Source organism: Eublepharis macularius, chromosome 12, assembly GCF_028583425.1.
Source record: "Eublepharis macularius isolate TG4126 chromosome 12, MPM_Emac_v1.0, whole genome shotgun sequence".
NCBI classification, from domain to species: domain Eukaryota; kingdom Metazoa; phylum Chordata; class Lepidosauria; order Squamata; family Eublepharidae; genus Eublepharis; species Eublepharis macularius.
Genome location: NC_072801.1, coordinates 5,416,801 through 5,434,487, shown reverse-complemented (window position 1 = coordinate 5,434,487; position 17,687 = coordinate 5,416,801). Strand labels below are relative to the sequence as shown.

At 47.2% G+C, this 17,687-nt stretch overlaps 1 protein-coding gene across 4 annotated transcripts in view; it reads left to right on the top strand.

Moving 5' to 3' along the window:
- The window catches only part of RBFOX1 (RNA binding fox-1 homolog 1), a 489,827-nt gene extending 472,370 nt beyond the window's left edge, over positions 1–17,457 (top strand). For 3 of the 4 annotated variants that reach the window (XM_054992895.1, XM_054992894.1, XM_054992893.1), the window contains 2 exons: positions 12,526–12,601; positions 17,335–17,457. In XM_054992895.1, coding sequence (XP_054848870.1) covers positions 12,526–12,601; positions 17,335–17,457 — 199 coding nt within the window. The remainder of the gene's footprint in view (positions 1–12,525; positions 12,602–17,334) is intronic. The other variant, XM_054992896.1, reaches the window with a different exon arrangement.
- Positions 17,458–17,687: the final 230 nt, after the last annotated feature.

Sequence of the window (17,687 nt, the reverse complement as noted above, 5' to 3'; positions counted from 1 at the left end):
ATGATATTAAAGGAGCTCAATAGCTTTTAGGAAAAACCCCACCACCCTGTTTGCTGGTCACTAGGCAGAAGACGCCCCTTGTTCACAGAAGGCCATTGGCTGTGCCAAACCTGAACAAATGGAAAAGCAGAAGGAAAAACTGACCCTGGCCATGCCAATGGTAAATGTTCCCATGAGCCCATGCCCACTCCTCTTGCTCAAGCCAGGGGTATTTGTAATCCCCCCGAATTCTGGTTTAGCTATGTGGTAAACATAGCTGGCTCCATGCTGCTTCCCACACCATGGCTTGAGGGCCCAGGCTGTTCCTTGTTGGCCTTGGGGTTGAGAGAGCTGTCAGGTCATAGCTGACTTATGGCCACCCCTGCCGGAGTTTTCAAGGCAAGAGACAAACAGAAGTGGTTTGTCATTGCATAGTGTCCCCTGGTCTTCCTTGGAGGTCTCCCAGGTCTCCTATCCAATTACTAACCAAAGCCAACTGTGCTTAGCTTCCTGATGAGATTGGACTGGCCCTCCAGCACAGCCAACCTGCCCGAGAGATCAAAGAGAAGCTTATTCTGTGCCCAAAGGCTATGTAAGGAGGAGCTGAGTGCCCAACAGGCTGATCAGCTGCCAGGCACCTCTGTCCCTTGGCCCATTCATCAGCCTCAGTTCTGCCTCAAGGTCATGGATGCTTGGGCTTTCATCTTCCATTGAAGTTAATGATAGCTATACCAGGGCCTTATGGGGAAGAAAAAGATTAGTCATTCTTCCCTGTTTTTACTTCACCTTCTTATGGACTACTATGCCCTTGTTCCTACTCAAAGTTTGAACTCTAGTCAATGCCCTGCAGAGCCTTAAAAAGAGAAGGAGAAAACTCCCTTCCCATGGTTTCTAATTCCACTCTTTAGCCACCGCTTGCTCTATCACCATTCTGAAGGACTTTCCTTATTAACTCCCCCACTTTAAGGCCAAGGATAGATTAGGGGTGTGCAGGGCCAGGGTGATTCGGTTTTCCCGATTCTGTTTACCTGAGTCGGGAAAAAAATTCAGAATAAAGGGAATTCCGAACTGGCAAGCCACTTCGGAATACTCGATTCGGAATTGATTCGGATTGCGTCTAAAAGATTTGGCTCTTGTTTTCAATGGGGAACAGGCTCCTGGCTTTCCGGGAGCCTGGGGGGCATTTTCTTTAGGAAGCAAACCAAATTTGGTGGGGAGCTTCTCCTAACTCTCCTCTAATGACCCCCCAAGTTTCAAAATGATTGGACTTCGGGGGGCCATGTTATGGCCCCCTAAAGAAGGAACCCCATCTCCATTATTCCCTATGGGGAAAAACAAAAGGGCTTTTTCTAGGTGGCTTGGGGTGGCATTTTGCAAGCAAAATGCACCCAGTTTTCAGGGGACCTGCTCCTACCTGTCCTACCATGCCCTCCCTAAGTTTCAGGGAGATTATGATAATAATAATAACAACAACAACAACATTCGATTTATATACCGCCCTTCAGGACAACTTAATGCCCACTCAGAGCAGTTTACAAAGTATGCCATTATTATCCCCACAACAAAACACCCTGTGAGGTGGGTGGGGCTGAGAGAGCTCCAGAGAACTGTGACTAGCCCAAGGTCACCCAACTGGCTTCAAGTGGAGGAGTGGGGAATCAAACCTGGCTCTCCAGATTAGAGTCCCGCACTCTTAACCACTACACCAAACTGGCTCTTTGGGGGAGCATGTAATGGCCCACCAAAGGTGATTCTCTCACCATACCATTTTATTTCTACTGTGGGGAAGACTCCCATACAGCAGAAACACATGGATTGTGGCTGCCAATGGCCGCAGCCACAGCATGGCTACACTACACACACCCCAAGCAGCCCCTCAGAACCAAAGACACGCACCCCCAAGTTCCCCACAACCCCCAGAGCAGGCTGTCCAGCTGTTCCCCATTGTTCCCTATGTTGGGAACCAACCTTCACACCAGGGAATAACACACAAACACACATTGAATCAAGTTCTAAAAAATTTATTTTTTAGCTTTCAGTTACAGCATTAAAGGGGGGGGGGCACATGGCACTAGTGTCACATCACAACAGTCTCCTAGGCAGTAGTATCACAACTATCCTCACATCAGAGAATCACCAGAACACACACAATCACTTGCAAAAATATTTTATTTTATTTCTTGGCTTCAAGTTACACAACATGGAAGTCACATCACAACATATCACAACAGTCTCCTGGGCAGTAGTACTGCAGCTATCCTCACATCAGAGAATCATCAAAACACACACAATCACTTGCAAAAATATTTTATTTCTTGGCTTCAAGTTACACAGCATGGAAGGCACATGTGATCCGGTGCCTGCCCACGCCTGCCGGCTCTGCCCTCCGCCGTGACACGTGCCGCTCAGGAACTGGGTGCTCCCTCCGCCTCAGACTCGGCCTCGAGGGGGAGGGGGTTTCATCACCTTGTCCTCCCCTGCTCGGGCCCGCTGGTCCATGGCTTTCTCTCTCTCTCACCTCCCGCCTACGCGAGCAGCTTTCTCCCCGGCTTCATTGGGATGCGCCCTTTTGTGTGTCCCGTCCACCCTCCCCTCTCCCTGGGCCGCCAATCGGCCATGAGCTTCCCCATTCCTCTTTCCCCCTCTTCCCTCTCCCCCAGGCCTCTGTCCTCCTGGCTGGCCAGGCCCCTGCCCATCACAGGAGACTCACCCCCACTCCCAGGCCCGTTGGCCAATTGCGGCCGTAAGCCTCAGCAGCGAGGCTGTTCCCTCCTCCCTCGGCTCCCTCCCCCATCTTCCAGGCCGGGAGCAGCCCTTCCCCGGTGTCGATGCCGGCCGTTCCTCCTTGTCGGGCTCGGGCGGCATCCTGAGTGGCCGCGGGGCCAATGCCCCATCCCGCGGCCCCGCCACCATGCCGCTCGGCTGCTTGGCGGGCTTCAGGTTCCTCCGCTCCTCTGTGGCTCCGACCGTCTGGCTTGGCGTCGTCCGGGGCGCCTCCTCCTCGCCCGCCAGCTCCCGGTGCTCCCGGCATTCCTCCTCTTTGCCGCCTGCCCCCATTGTCGCTGGGCTGGGTGAGTTGGGCTGCGCTGGGGCCGAGGCTTGTGGTGGCGTGGGGTTCCCCGCTTCTGGGTGCCTGGCCGGGGCCGCTGCAGTCGGCCCCGGACAGCGCATCACAACATATCACAACAGCCTCCTAGGCAGTAGTACCACAGCTATCCGCATATCAGAGAATAAAAAAACGCACACAATTACTTGCAAAAATACTTTATTTCTTGGAGTTCCTGGGCTGAGGGTGGGAGACAGCATACAACAACAGCAGCACAACATTTATAACCCCCCCCTCCAACATAACCATAGTGATTCCAAGGAAACCAAACCACAGTGTCACACATCCACTCCACCCAAACCAAACTGAACGGGGGGGGGATTAGTCCAGCTGAACCATTTCCTGCAGCTGGTCTCATAGGTCAGCCTGTGAGGAAACACCGCAGAGCAGAACAGTACCGGCCACAAGCACAATGCAATGGCATTTGCAGAGCACGGCTGCAGAGTCTCCCCCCCCCCCCGCCCCCCGCCTGCCAGCTTCAGGCTGAGCTGGAAAACACCTGTGAGTTAGTGTTGGGATGTAGCCTTCATCATCAGCTGGCAGTGGCCCCCACCCGCACCATCTCCACCTGCCCTACTCCTCCCTCACCCATTCAGCATCAACATTTTTTAACTTTAAACTGCAGACAACATTAAACAACATTAAACAACATTAAACAACATTAAACAACATTAAACAGCATTCTCAACTGCAGCATAGCTAAGTTTGGCGTTCTGAGCTTCTTGCTGGGAGTCCCTAACCAGTCCCTATCTAATCTGTCTCTCCTTCCAGTGACAATCAACATTCCTGGGGCCTCTTAACAATTATCAGAATAAATTTGAGCCCACAGGGTCTGTGACAGTATTTTCAGATTTTTTTTCCTGTTGGGGGAAGGGGGGAGGCCAAATTTCAGGGTGCATTTCCTTTGCCACTGAGTTCCACCCTCCTACTACTGAATTTCTTTCTACAGTTTAATGCAGGGGAAAGCGTGATTCCCCAGGTCCTAGACTCGCATAGGATGCAGGCCACAAGGAGGGCTCACCTCAGTCATTCTGGAAGTCCAGTCCTGAGAAATCGAAGAGCCGAGAGTTGACCTTCAGGAAGACCAACTGCTCAACTCTCCATGGGAGAAAGCTAGAGCGATGTGGGCTGACAACGTCGCCCGCATAAGAAAAGACACACTAGCTCTCCACACTCGTCGGAGGGCATGAGAGGAGCCGCTGCGCCTTGATGGAGAGTCTGGCCAGACCACCTCCTTCTTGGCCCAGTAGCTCAACAGATCGGTGGACATCAACTCACAGGGCTCCGCAAGGAAGTCCCTGACTACTGCCTCCGAAGCCAGGCTGGTGAACAGCAGCAATGCAGGGGAGGGCCTCCTCCCCTCAGGTGGGGGGAGAGCTGCAGCACTCCCCCTCCCCTCCACCCCTCTAGACTTCTCGCTGGCCTTTCCCCCGGGGCCCCTCTCAGCTTTCCTATCAGCCATTCTTTCCCCTCCTGGAACCTACACTAACTACCTGTGGTTGAGTTATTTTTTTAAAAAAATCCAAATTTACAATTTAGTATTTAAAAACCTATCTACCTGTTTCTAAATCTATGTTTCTTGTGGCTCTGTTACTACTGGAGATGGTCAGTTAAATATCTTTTTAAAAGGCCCTCTTTATTTTTGGGAACCTAATTCTACACACCAAAACAGCTAAATTACTCTTCAGAAATCAAGTTGGCCCTAAATCCCAATATAAATGAAAGCCTATTACCACAATAAATGTCCCGCCAGCCCTCGATGACCCCCCCCCCCCCCCGCCCAACCTGGCACCAGTGCCACAGGCCATGCAGCATAGAAGCAACCAGGATGTGCCTGTTGCTTTGTGCGCTTGCACCCCTGGCCTGACCCAGTGGCTGCACTGCGGGATGTGCAGTGCAGAAGCAGTCAGGCTGTTGCTTCGTGCACTTGCATCCCCAGCCCGACCTGGTGACAGCGCCGCAGGATGTGCAGCGCATAAGCAATTAGGCTGTGCCTATTGCTTCGTGCACTTGGTGAGTCAATCAGGCTGTACCTATTTCTTCTTGCGCTTGGTGGTTATTGGACATTGGGAAGGTCAGTTTGTAGCCTCTCAAAGTAGCTACCAGCAGACACTCCAGTTTTTTCCACTGTCCCTGCCAATTAGAGAGCTCCTATTTTGGCCCATCCAGCCAAGAAAAGGGCCAGCCCCTCAAAGTAGCTGCCAGCAGACACTCCTGTTTTTGCCGCTGTGAAGAGAAAATGACAGGAAAGGGGGACCCATGGATCTTGCCTTTTCCAGAGTTCAATCTGTCTGAAACTTGGGGGGTCTTCGGAGGACAGTGAGGCCTATGTCCCCTGCAAATTTGGTGGGTATTGGATATTGGGAAGGTCAGTTTGTAGCCCCTCAAATTAGCTTCCAGCAGACACTCCAGTTTTTGCCACTCTGAAGAGAAAATGATAGGAAAGGGGGGACACATGGATCATGCCTTTTCCAGGGTTCAATATAGCAGGCTAATTTTTAAGTTGATAATTTTGTATGGCCCGCGAATGATGTTATGAATATCCCAATTGGCCCTTGGCAGAAAAAAGGTTCCCCACCCCTGTTCTGTGAGAAGGAGGGGGAGAATCCCAGCCTTCACTTGAATACATACATATTCCAATCCAAGCAAGAAACAGGTAATGAAGGAAAACTGAGCCTGCAAAATCCCAGATCACTATATATGTGTGTGATGATGATGGCATCCTATCACCCTGTTCATAGATCCAGAGGAGTTAGCCGTGTTAGTCTGTAGTAGCAAAAGTCTTAAAGGTGCTACTGGACTCTTTTTGATTTTATCACCCTGTTGGCATGGTGATCCCTGTCTTTCTTGGAGCAACTCAGGAACAAAGCACATTTTAATTTTACTTATTTATAACATTTATGTCTTGCCTTCTGTCCTTAGATTCAAGGTGAGCAACAGTGAAGCATCAAGTTGCAAGAACACAAAAAACACAAGTTAATTATCAAGACAGAAATAAACATGCAAAGTAAAAACAAAAGTTTAAAAATGAAAATTTGCCTAAGCAAACTCCATCATTTTTTAAATAGCATCAATGGGACAAAACAATAGATTTCAAGCACGCCGTAAACAGTTTCATTTCATTAATTTTATTTGATTTTTTGTCTGCTCTCCTCATGGTGGGCTCAGAATTGAGTAACAACCAGGTTAAAACACATTAAAACATACATATAAAACAGTTCGTACAATGATAAAACTCAGTTCATACAACCATAAAACTCAGGTGGTGGTCCCAAAATATGCCCTGCCCCATTAACATTCAAGGGGTAGGAGGTGGAGAGAGCAGCCAGTCTGATGGAAAGCTTGGAGGGGATGAGAATACCGCCCTCCCAGACAGAAGGCTGGTGGGGAGGCACACCTACACTCCAGCCTCAACCATATATATATGCCTGGCGGAACAACTCCATCTTACAGGCCCGGTCTGGTTGGGCCCAAGTTTCTGCAGACAGAGTGTTCCACCAGGTCTGTGCCAGGAACGAAAAGGCCCTGGCTCTGGTCGCGGCCAGGCAAACCTCCCAGGAGCCAGGGTCACCAGCAGATTTTTTCCAGCTGATTGAAGCACCTCCCCCGGGGCGTATATAGTGAGAGGCGGCCCCGTAGATATGCTGATCCCAGTCCGCTAAGGGCCTTATAGGTTAAAACCAAAACCTTGAACCTGATTTGGAATTCTACGGGGAGTCAGTGCAGCTGCTGTAAGACAGGAGTTATATGTCCCCTAAACGGAGTACCTGCAAGGACACGAGCAGCTGAATTCTGGACCTGCTGTAATTTCCGGACCAGACCCAAAGGAAGCCCTGTGTAGAGTGAGTTACAGTAATCGAGTCTGGTAGTGACCATTGCTTGGATCACTGTCTTTAGGTCATGGGCTGAAAGCTACGGGGCAAGCTACCTAGCCTGCCATAGATGGAAGAGGGCAGACCTGGCAACTGCTGTGTTCTGAGTTTCCATTGTTAAGGAGGTATCTAGTATCACTCCCAAACTCCTAACAGTTGAAGGGGGCGCAAGAAGTGCCCCACCGAGAGTCCGGAGCTGGATTTCAGAATCCAATGACCCACGACCCAGATATAAGACCTCCATTTGTGGGATTCAGTTTCAGTCAACTCTGCTTCAACCATCCAGACACAGCCTCCAAGGCTTTAGCTAGAACATCTGGGGCAGAGTCCAGCCGGTCGTCCATCAACAGATACAACTGGGTGTCATCCCATATTAGTGAAAACCCAGTACGAAACTTCATACCCACTGGGCAAGAGGGCGCATATAAATGTTAAAACAACATCGGGGAGAGTATTGCCCCCTGAGGGATGCCACACACTAATGGGTATCGCGATGACAACTTCTCCCCTAGCACCACCCTCTGTCCCTGACTGTGGAGAAAGGAGACAAACCACGGTTGGGGAGAGGCCTTCAAAGTCTCCCTCCAAAGCCCCCCTTCCGCCACAAAAAATGTTCATAGGTGAAAATAATAATAGTAATAATAACATTCAATTTATATACCGCCCTTCAGGACAACTTAACACCCACTCAAAGCAGTTTACAAAAGTATGTTATTATTATCCCTACAATGATGTAGCCTTCAATAGTAACAACATTTGACACACATTTTGCAATAACTATACAGACAAACTAGTTTCCAAGATCCCATTTTACTTTCCTGTGCCCCAGAAACAGAATTCAGAGTGGAGTTGTGAACATGAAAGGGGTGCAGATAATAAAAATAATAATAACAACAGTAACAACAATAACAACAGTGTGCTTATATACTACTCTTCTAGACAGATTATAGCCCAATCAGAGTAGTGAATAGTCAGTGTTGTTATTTATGTATTTGTTTATTTGTTTATTTGTTTATTTGTTTATTTATTGTTTCAATTTATAAACTGCCCATCCTCTGGGGCTCTGGGCAGTGAACAACAGTTAAAATCAATAAAAACAAGAAATCAATAATTCTAAAATCAACATACAATAAGCAATAATAAAATAAATTAACCAAGTACATTAAAGTGCAATCATGGGGAGAACCCCTCACCCCAAAGGTGGGAGGCCGACATGTCACTGCCCCCCTTCAACCACCGAATGCCTGGCAGAACAGCTCTTGTCTTACAGGCCCCGCAGAACAATAATATGTCCCGCTGGACCCGGGTCTCCATTGACAGAGCGTTCCACCAGGCTGGGGCCAGGACTGAAAAGGCCCTGGCCCTGGATGAAGTGAGGCAGGCTTCCTTAGGGCCGGGGACCACCAATAAACATTTATCCGCTGATCGAAGCGGTCTCCAGGGAATGTACAGGGAGAGGCGGTCCTGAAGATATGCCAATCCCAACCCACTCAGGGCTTTAAAGGTAAGAACCAACACCTTGAACTTGATTCGGAATTCAACCAGAAGCCAGTGGCTGGTGCAGGACAGGTGTGATATGTGACTGGTAGGATATACCAGCCAGGACCCGTGCCACCACATTCTGGACCAGTTGTAGTTTCCGGATCAGGCCCAGGGGTAGCCCAGCGTAGAGTGAGTTACAGTAATCTAGCCTGGAGGTGACTGTTGCATGGGTCACTGTAGCCAGGTCCTGGGGCGTCAGGTAAGGGGCATGTTGCCTGATCTGATGGAGGTGGAAAAATGCAGACTTGGCAACCGCTGTGGCCTGGGCCTCCATCGACAGGGAGGCATCCAAGAGCACGCACAGACTCTTCACCACTGGAAAAGTTGCCAGTGGTGTCCCATCCAGGGCAGGGAGCTGGATCCCAACATCTGGTAGCCCCCGACCCAGCTGCAGGACCTCCGTCTTCACTGGCTTCAGTTTCAGCCTGCTCTGTTTCAACCATGCCGTCACAGCCTCCAGAGCTCTGGCCAGATTGTCCGGGGCCATGTCTGGCCGGCTGTCCATCAACAGAAAAAGCTGGGTGTCATCCGCATATTGATGACAACCCAGCCCAAACCTCCCCCCCACCTACATGCGAGGGGTTGCATGTAGATGTTAAATAACATCGGGGACAGTAATGCCGCTTGCGGAACCCCACACACCAAAGGGTGACGGGGCGATAGATCCCCCCCCAAGCGCCACCCTCTCTCCCCGACCCTGGAGAAAGGAAACCAGCCATTGTAAGGCTGTCCCCCTAATCCCCATGTCGGCAAGGCAGCTGGCCAACAAGTCATAGTTGACCATGTCAAACGCTGCTGTAAGATCGAGTAACACAAGCAGCGCCGACCTGCCTCTATCCAGATGCCTGCGAAGGCCATCTATGAGAGCAACCAAGGCCGCCTCCGTCCCATGGCCAGGATGGAAGCTGGACTGGAATGAATCCAGGACTACAGCATCATTCAAGAATTCCTGCAGTTGTACCACCACTGCACACTCAATCACCTTGCCCAGGAACGGGAGTTCGACACTGGACGGTAACTGGACAGGTCGGTGGGGTCCAAAGATGGTTTTTTCAGGAGGGGCTGCACCAGCGCCTCCCTTAACGCTCCAGGAAAAACCCCAGAGCTCAGGGAGGTGTTAACAATGGCCTCCAAATGATCCCATAGCCCCTCCGAGCTGGCCACCAGCCAGGATGGGCAGGGGTCCAGAGGACAGGTGGTTGGTGGTTGTTATCTCCACAAAACAGCTGGGGAGCTGGGCTGAGAGGAGTGGCTTCCCCAAGGCCACCTGCTGAGCTCATGGCAGTTGTGGGAGTCAAACCAGCAGAGTGCTGATTTGCAGCCCAGCCACTATGCTACAGCAGCTATTTGTCCTTAATGACAGGCGACACTAAGTCCTGAGAGTGATTTAACCAGAGGGTTTTCCTCTGGGAGCTTGGGGTGGGGGATGTAACAGGAGCTAGAAAATCCAGGGCGGCCTTTTGCAAGAGAGCGAGAGAAAATCCCTTTCCAGGGAACCTTTGGGGACACGATGTATGTCCGGCCGTCTTGTGTAGTTTCCCTCAAAGTGTCCCTTTTATTTCCTGTCAACACATGCATGTTCACCATTCAGTCCTACAGAGAACAATTTAGCATTGTAAGTCGTACTGGTTAAGGCAAACTCATGTTCCACCCCTGCTACTTGGGTTGGCCCACTCTGGGAGTGATGATCACTGCCCAATTTAATTTGTCCCTTCCACTAATCAAAATCTATTTTTAAACATTATTTATAGTCCTCCTTTCCTTTTCCTTTTCCTTTTCTTTTCCATTTCCCTTTCTCACTGAGAATCAAGCTGAGTTACATGTTACAAGGTGGGTGTATGTTGTAGCATCTTCTGTCCTGAATGCATCACACTTTGTTTTCCTGCTCTTCTGTTGTCCTGGGTAGGGGACAGGAAGCCACTCAGTCCAATGGCAGGAGGGCCTGGTATGATGGATACCTTGCAGTCATTGACGTTGAGAGGTCTTTTGGCATTGTGAAGGAATACCGGTGTCTGTGTTGCTATCATTCCTTGCTAATTGTTTAGAGGGTCGATCTTTTAGTTTGTTCCGCTGGTAACCAAGGATGAGCCTGTTGCCATGCTGAAGACAACATTGTCTTGAAAAGTGAAGAGGTGAACAGATAGGCAAGTGTTTGGAGGAGAGATTTCTGACATGCTGGTGCTGGTTATACAGAAGTCCTTACATTTTTGTTAATTAATATCTCAAACATCTTGGACCTCAACTTTTTAATGCTAGAACATTTGTCCGGGAATGGTTCTGCTTCTCTTAGAAGTTAATCTGATCTCTCCAAGATAATCAGGTCCTCGTCACACCCCACCGGCTCCCTGGGCAGGACGTGAAGTCAGAGAGTCTTGGAACATCCTGAAGAGAGGCTGTGCCTTAGCTAACGGGAGAAGGGAATGGCAGGAGGACAGGAAGGAAAGAGAGAGAGAACTGGCAGCAGGAAGGATCAGGGAGGCGGGATTCCTGGGCCTGGTCAGAAGAACAGCAAATAATGCTCTGAAGTCTGGCCACCTTCCAACCTAACCTATAAGGGGATAAGAAAGTCTTCAAGCTGTGTTTGGGTATTTGATCCTGGAACTCTGTTATTGGGGTGATAGGGATCCTATTTTCCCAGTGGGAGTGAGGGATCCTCCGCTTTCACCCTCCACCACCACTCACCTGGCAGGCGGGGGAGAAGGACATGGTACTGGGCCTCCCGAGGGTGGAACAATGATGTCACTGCTGGGAGTGATGTCATTGTGCCCCCCCAAGAGCACATGCATGTTTTACAGCAGGCCAAATTGGGCCCATTTGCAGCCCAAATCAGCCCATTGTGAAGTGCATGCGTGCTCCTGTACCCATGTGATGACATTACCTGCAAGTGACCTCATTACACGGGAGTGTGAAGCATGCTGGGGCCACAAGAAAGGTAAATATCAGGTCCCCAGCCTCCTGCCGGGACTGTAAGGGAGCAACCTATGGGATAAAGAGCAAGAAACCACTACCTTACCAGTCCCCTTGGTGTCTGCCTGTTATTGGACAGGTTGGAGATGGAGGAACATCAAGGTGAAGAAACAGGCCCTGGCCTTGGGGCTTCATAGCCCTGCCTCTTAGAAGTCTGCATCCCCTCTTCGTTGAAGAACGAAGTCCATTGTGCCATGCAATTCCAGAGTGCAAGGCAACATTCCATATGGGTCTGCCATTCAGGGAGCAACATTACATTTGTGGACATCTACAGCTGTGTCTTTACACTTGGTTATATCAGGGAGTGCTATTCTACTTTGTTTTCTCTTTGAGGACCGGCTCATTCCTCAGCTTTCCATGTAGTGCATGTAATTACAGGTGCCAGGGAGGCAAACAGACTGGCATAAAGTATTTGACTGTTCCCTATACCCTCCCAGCAGGGGGAGGACCCAGTACTTCTTTGAGCATCAACCCCACACAAAGTGTAGCCAGTGACCAGTGAGCAATTAGGCAAGCTGCCAGGAAACTGCCTGTCACCAGCGGGCACCTATCCAATGGCCAGTGGCCACTTGCTTCCTACTCAGCTCTGTGTATGGTTCTATTCATTGCCCAGTTTGTCATTTAGGTTGATGAAGAGCCAAGCTTTCTCCCTACTCCACTCCAAGTTCAGCTTGAAAAAGCAAACTATTGAGCTGCTTTGGATTTTTTTTTATTTGTCCGTTAACATGGTCTTGAGATCCAACTGAAACCCACATTTTGAGAACCACAGCCTTTTAGAAGAGAGTGGGGTTGGGGGGAGATATTATGAATCCTTTGGCAGCTATGATGGTTGGCTAATCTCACAAAGCTAATATGCATTTGTGTTCCTTTCATCATTTTCATTTGCCAACTGAACACATTTTCCCAGAGGATATTGCTTCCATAAAGTGCTGAGTCAGTTCCTTTCCGATGTAATTGGATAGAGGGGAAATGGTTGATTGCCTTTATTTTGTGAGTCCTCTCCATTTTAACCTCTGTTCTTTTTTTCTTTATTAATCCTCAGCTCTGCTTTCTTTTTAGTTACGGACGACTTTATGCTGCAGACCCCTACCACCACACACTTACTCCCGCAACCACCTACGGCGTTGGTGCCGTGGTAAGTGCTGATTTCCATCTCCTCCCTTCCCCAACCCCCCTCCCCTTCCCCTCCGCTATACCCAGTTCTTAGTATGGTTGACATCTTCTCACTTTCCCCTTAATTGAATTTGTCTCTTATGCTAACGGCAGCTAAAATGCTACATTAATCCTTCCCGGTAAACTTGATAAATGTCTTAATTTCTTGGCAATGTAGTGCATGTAAGTTATTATTTTTTTAATTCTGTGAGTATCACCTAGCCGAGCACTTACCGTAATGGAATAATTAGTCACTTTGATAATTAAATCCATCACAAATGAAATCCGTTCGTGGTGCTGGCCATTTCTCTCCCCCCTCCTTTTTTTTTGGCCTTGAATTTACATAGCCCCAAGGTTCAAGTCACACCAATGATTATAGCACATAAAGCAGTAACCAAAATCCTAGGCACTTCCTGTCAAACCGCCCAGATTCCTGCTGTTTTTCTCTTTATATATAATATAATTTATAAATGTCCAGAAGAGAGAGGGAGTGTATGGTAGGGGAGCACTCCAGCCTCAATTTTAGATGCAGAAAATGACAGTGGAGTTTTAAAAAATCTCCATTCCTTATCCATATCCACTACTATGTAAAGACCCTGTGAAAATGTCACCCATACCTGTCTAACTTTTGCTGGATTGGTGCCCATCATCTCTACTCTGATTTTTTTTAAAACCAGACTCTCCCACTTGGTGTCCATGAGCACCACAGTACCTGCGGGCACATTTCCTGGCACCCACCAAGTGTTTTTTAAAAAATGGGTGGGGCCAGGTGGGGCTTTTGTCTAGCTTCTGATTGGCCTGATGAAATATGATGCAGATTTTTAAAAATCTGCTATAGGCTATGCAGATTTTTGTTAAAGTTGAAGGTAAGCTGTGTATATGTAAGAAAAATGTTTTTAAACAAAAATTGTTTTTAAAAGACACCCTGTTAAACTGAACTTCTGCCTGAAATGTGGCAAGGCTACTTTTAGAGTTGCGTGTGGCATCGTTCCATGATATTTTGTGACTGGCTCTGCCTCTTGCGACAGCCTCTTAGAATTCCAAAGGTGCTTGCAAGCTCAAAAAGGTTGGAGACTCCTGGTTTAGACTATGTAGTCTACTGTAGAACCTGTACTAATTTAATTCCCCCCTTCTAGTGATCAGCGCCAGATGCCTTAATCATTGAGATGTAGGAAGTTGCTTTGTACACGTTTTCCTTTCTGCATGAGCTTCAGCTTGTTTTAGTTAGATCAAAATATTTGTCAGAGTGCCACAAATCATCTCAACTTTCTGATTCCAAAATGAAATCCAGATGTTCATAGCAGCAGATAAGTAAGAGACCTGTGGGGGAACAGGAAGCAGAGACTGTGGCTTGTCTCCTAAGCAGCTTGAGTTGTGTAAGGATAGAGGAAGATAATTTCCTCGCTGCACCAATGAATACCTGCAGGGCTTTTTTTCAGCTGGAACGCGGTGGAACGGAGTTCTGGAACCTCTTGAAAATGGTCACATGGGTGGTGGCCACGCCCCCTGATCGCCAGACAGAGGGGAGTTGAGATTGCCCTCCGTAATCTCAACTCCCCTCTGTCTGGAGATCAGGGGGCAGGGCCGCCACCCATGTGACCATTTTCTCCGAGGGCAATTTAAACTTGATGACATTGTGCGGTCCTGAGTTCCACCACTGAGTTCCACCACCTCTTTTCCCAGAAAAAAAGCCCTGGATACCTGTATGTGCAAGCTGTTATAAATTGTTGAACTCATCATGGATAACACTGCACATGAAATGCACAATAGTGCTTTGGATGTACTGTCATGCTGCTTAGAGAAAGAGTCATGTATAAGAAGCAATATGTGCAGTTAAGCCAATGGTGGAAATATTAAGCATTTGGTAGAACAGTGGTTCGAATCTGCATTATAAAGGCTCCACATCAGGATTTGAAAACAAGGGCTCTGAACATGTGCTCCTAGCATGGCAGATGTGGGAAATTAATCCACTGGAAAAAAGCAGTTTTGTGCATACCTCATTGGCTTCCAAAAATTTTTTCGTTTCAGGAGAGTTACAGCAATGTATCTTATTAAATGAATGATCTTGTCTAAGCAAACCCAGTTTCCTGGATCAAGGCACTAGCGCTTTCAAGGTTATTTTTGGTCCCCCATCAAACCTTTCATTTGAATGTCCTGTTACATGGCAAGTGCTTACCATGCAAGAGAGACTCTCTGCACATTAACACTTTCCCTGGCATGGTAAATATCAGAGCTCACAAAGATGCAAAAGGTTCGAAATTTTTAAAAGATGAAGAGGAACAACCTCATGTCAAAAATAGCACAGAGTAGGAACCCCAAGAGAAGTTTTATTCCTCTTAATGGAAACTCTTTGCTTTCCTAGAAATTCCTCTTATGTTTCAGAGAGGCTCGGTTTAGTTTTGAATTTTGCTTTAGGTGAAATTCAGGTACAAAACTTTCCCTAGATCTCAGCAGCAGCAGGCATTCCAGTGCCGATGAGGGGCAAATGACACCCACAGCACAGCTGAAAAAGCAACCTGGACTTTGAACATGCATGACAGCCCCCCAAGAAATTTGCCCATCTTAAACTCTTTTTGCTAGATTGCTTCAAAATGGACATCCACATTTTGAACTGTTGCAAAAACTATTTTGCCTTGGTGGTAACTCCTGTACAAGGTGGGGTACAGTGGTGGTGGAATGGACTGCACCATGTGAGGCTGCAGATGGAGAATCGTAAGGTGGAATGTTTCTCATAAACTTCAAAAATCCCACAAATAAAAAGCAAGCACGACAGGGAGAAAGGATTTATACCCTCTCTTTGTTTAATGTACTTTTTTCTATTTACGTGGGGTATCTTATGCAAACGAAATCTTCAGCAAGTACTGGTTTACTCTACCACCTCATTCTCCTGCATGTGGAAACTAGGCCTCAGAGAGCTGGCTTATTGTAAACTACGAACACTCAGATGTGGAATGCCCTTGGACTCACTTCTCTGTCCACAACACTGTGCGAGCCTATTGGACAAGTATACATTGTCCTACTCTTGAATGGAAGATGAATGCCATTGCAGATTCCCCCCCCCGCCCCCCACCACCAGATATTTGTACAAAGATTATCAATTAAAATTACATTTCTAAGTGCTGCCAGTTCAAGTTTTGGCTTGCCAATGCTATAAAATAAATACATAAAGTTGAATCTTGTGATTCATGATCACAAGTCTGATGTTTCCTATGGTGAGTCCCTTTTAATCTTCATTTCATTTCCATGCCATGTTTGCCAACCTCCAGTCTATCCACTGTACTAAGGCTACTGTTGTTCCTGGATACAATCTGGCTTGTATGAGAATAAGAAGGAAAAATTACTTATTAGAACACAAATGTAGAGAAATATTAACAAGTAATACAGAAATGTGGAATTTCAGCTTTCTTTCCAAGAAAATGCTGTTCCCGGTCCCCACAGCTGCTGTATGGTTGAGGGAATGGCTGTTAAAAAACAGAGAGCCCAAATAGCCTCAGAACTCCATCACAGGAAGGGGGGGGGTCCTCCATCTCCCATGAAGCCATTTTCCAAAATGGCGACCGAGCAGGGGTGTGTGTGTGTGTGTGTTTGCTGCTCCATGTGGAGAAATCTGTGTGTGTGGAGCAGTAAAAACAGGGAAATACCCCCCCCTCCATACTATTTTGACACAGGGAAACGGTTGGGGGAGGGGGAGGAGCTCTTCTCTCCTCTGCAGTGGCATTCTGGGGTCATTTGGGCTCTCCTTTATTTTTAAACAGCCATTCCCCACAGCTGCGGTGTGGCTGTGGGGCCCCTGGAGTCCTGAGAATGCAGGGGCTTCCCTATGAAAGGGATCCCTGTATGTGCAGGATTGCCTATGTTGCAAAGAAAGCCTTGCTCTCTTTATACCAAAATTAAGTAAAAAGCATAAATTAAGCAACTTGAATAGCCCAACAAGCAGAGGTTCACTTGAATTTGAACCTTTCTACCTGGATGAAACATCAGAGGAAATTTTGAAGGAAGACAAAGAAGTTTTTGATCACCAATAGCAAAATTAGAGATTTTGCCAATTCCCTGTCAGAAAGGCAATGATACTATGGAGGATTCAAAGTTTTTCACCTCAGCCACTTCAATCCTAAAGCCTGCTATCATTTCTTTCCCCTGTGCAAATCATAAATTGAGTTATTACTGCACCATTTTCTGTTTCCTTTCAACAATCTTTTTTCTCTAATATATATATATATATATATATATATATATATATATATATATATATATATATATATATATATATATATATATATATATATATATATTTCAACATGTTTTGTGCCATGTCAGCACTGTATGTACAAATTCACTTACCAGTTGCTGTGAAGAAACATACAGCATGCCCATGCAACGCAAACTAATCTGTAATCCTAACAGCCCAAAGTGAAAAAAACGTTAACAGAAATATTAATGGAATATTAACAGTTCAGTCATACTCAATCAACACTCAAGCATTTTACTGTGTCTACCTAATTGGTCAGGTAATAGGAGGTGATTCATCAGCTAAAAGTTGTCTAATCGGTCAGCAGCCCTACTAATCCCACAGCTGCACAGGTCTTGCTGGCATGGCCCAACTTGGCCCAACCCCACCGAGAGATGGAGCAGTAGTTATAGCAAAACAAATTTTGCAAATCTGGTTGTGAAGAAAGCAGAAGTAAAAAAACAACCCATCGAATTGCTTTGTTTCAGAATGCTTTTGCACCCTTGACTGATGCCAAGACTAGGAGCCATGCTGATGATGTCGGTCTCGTTCTCTCTTCATTACAGGCTAGTATATATCGAGGGGGATACAGCCGGTTTGCTCCATACTAAATGACAAAACCATAAAACCCTTCCAATGTTGGGGGAAAAGGAAGCTTTCCGAGGCCTGGGTATTGCAATACATGCAGTAGTGCATCATTTTAGCAACTCTAAACAAACAAAAAATAAAAATAAAAAGAGGAAAAAAATCTACATTTTTATCTTATACCTCAAATATTTTGTTCTGTGTATTTTAATATTGTGGGTCTCTTAATTTCTGAAGGTTACATAGTTTGATTGCT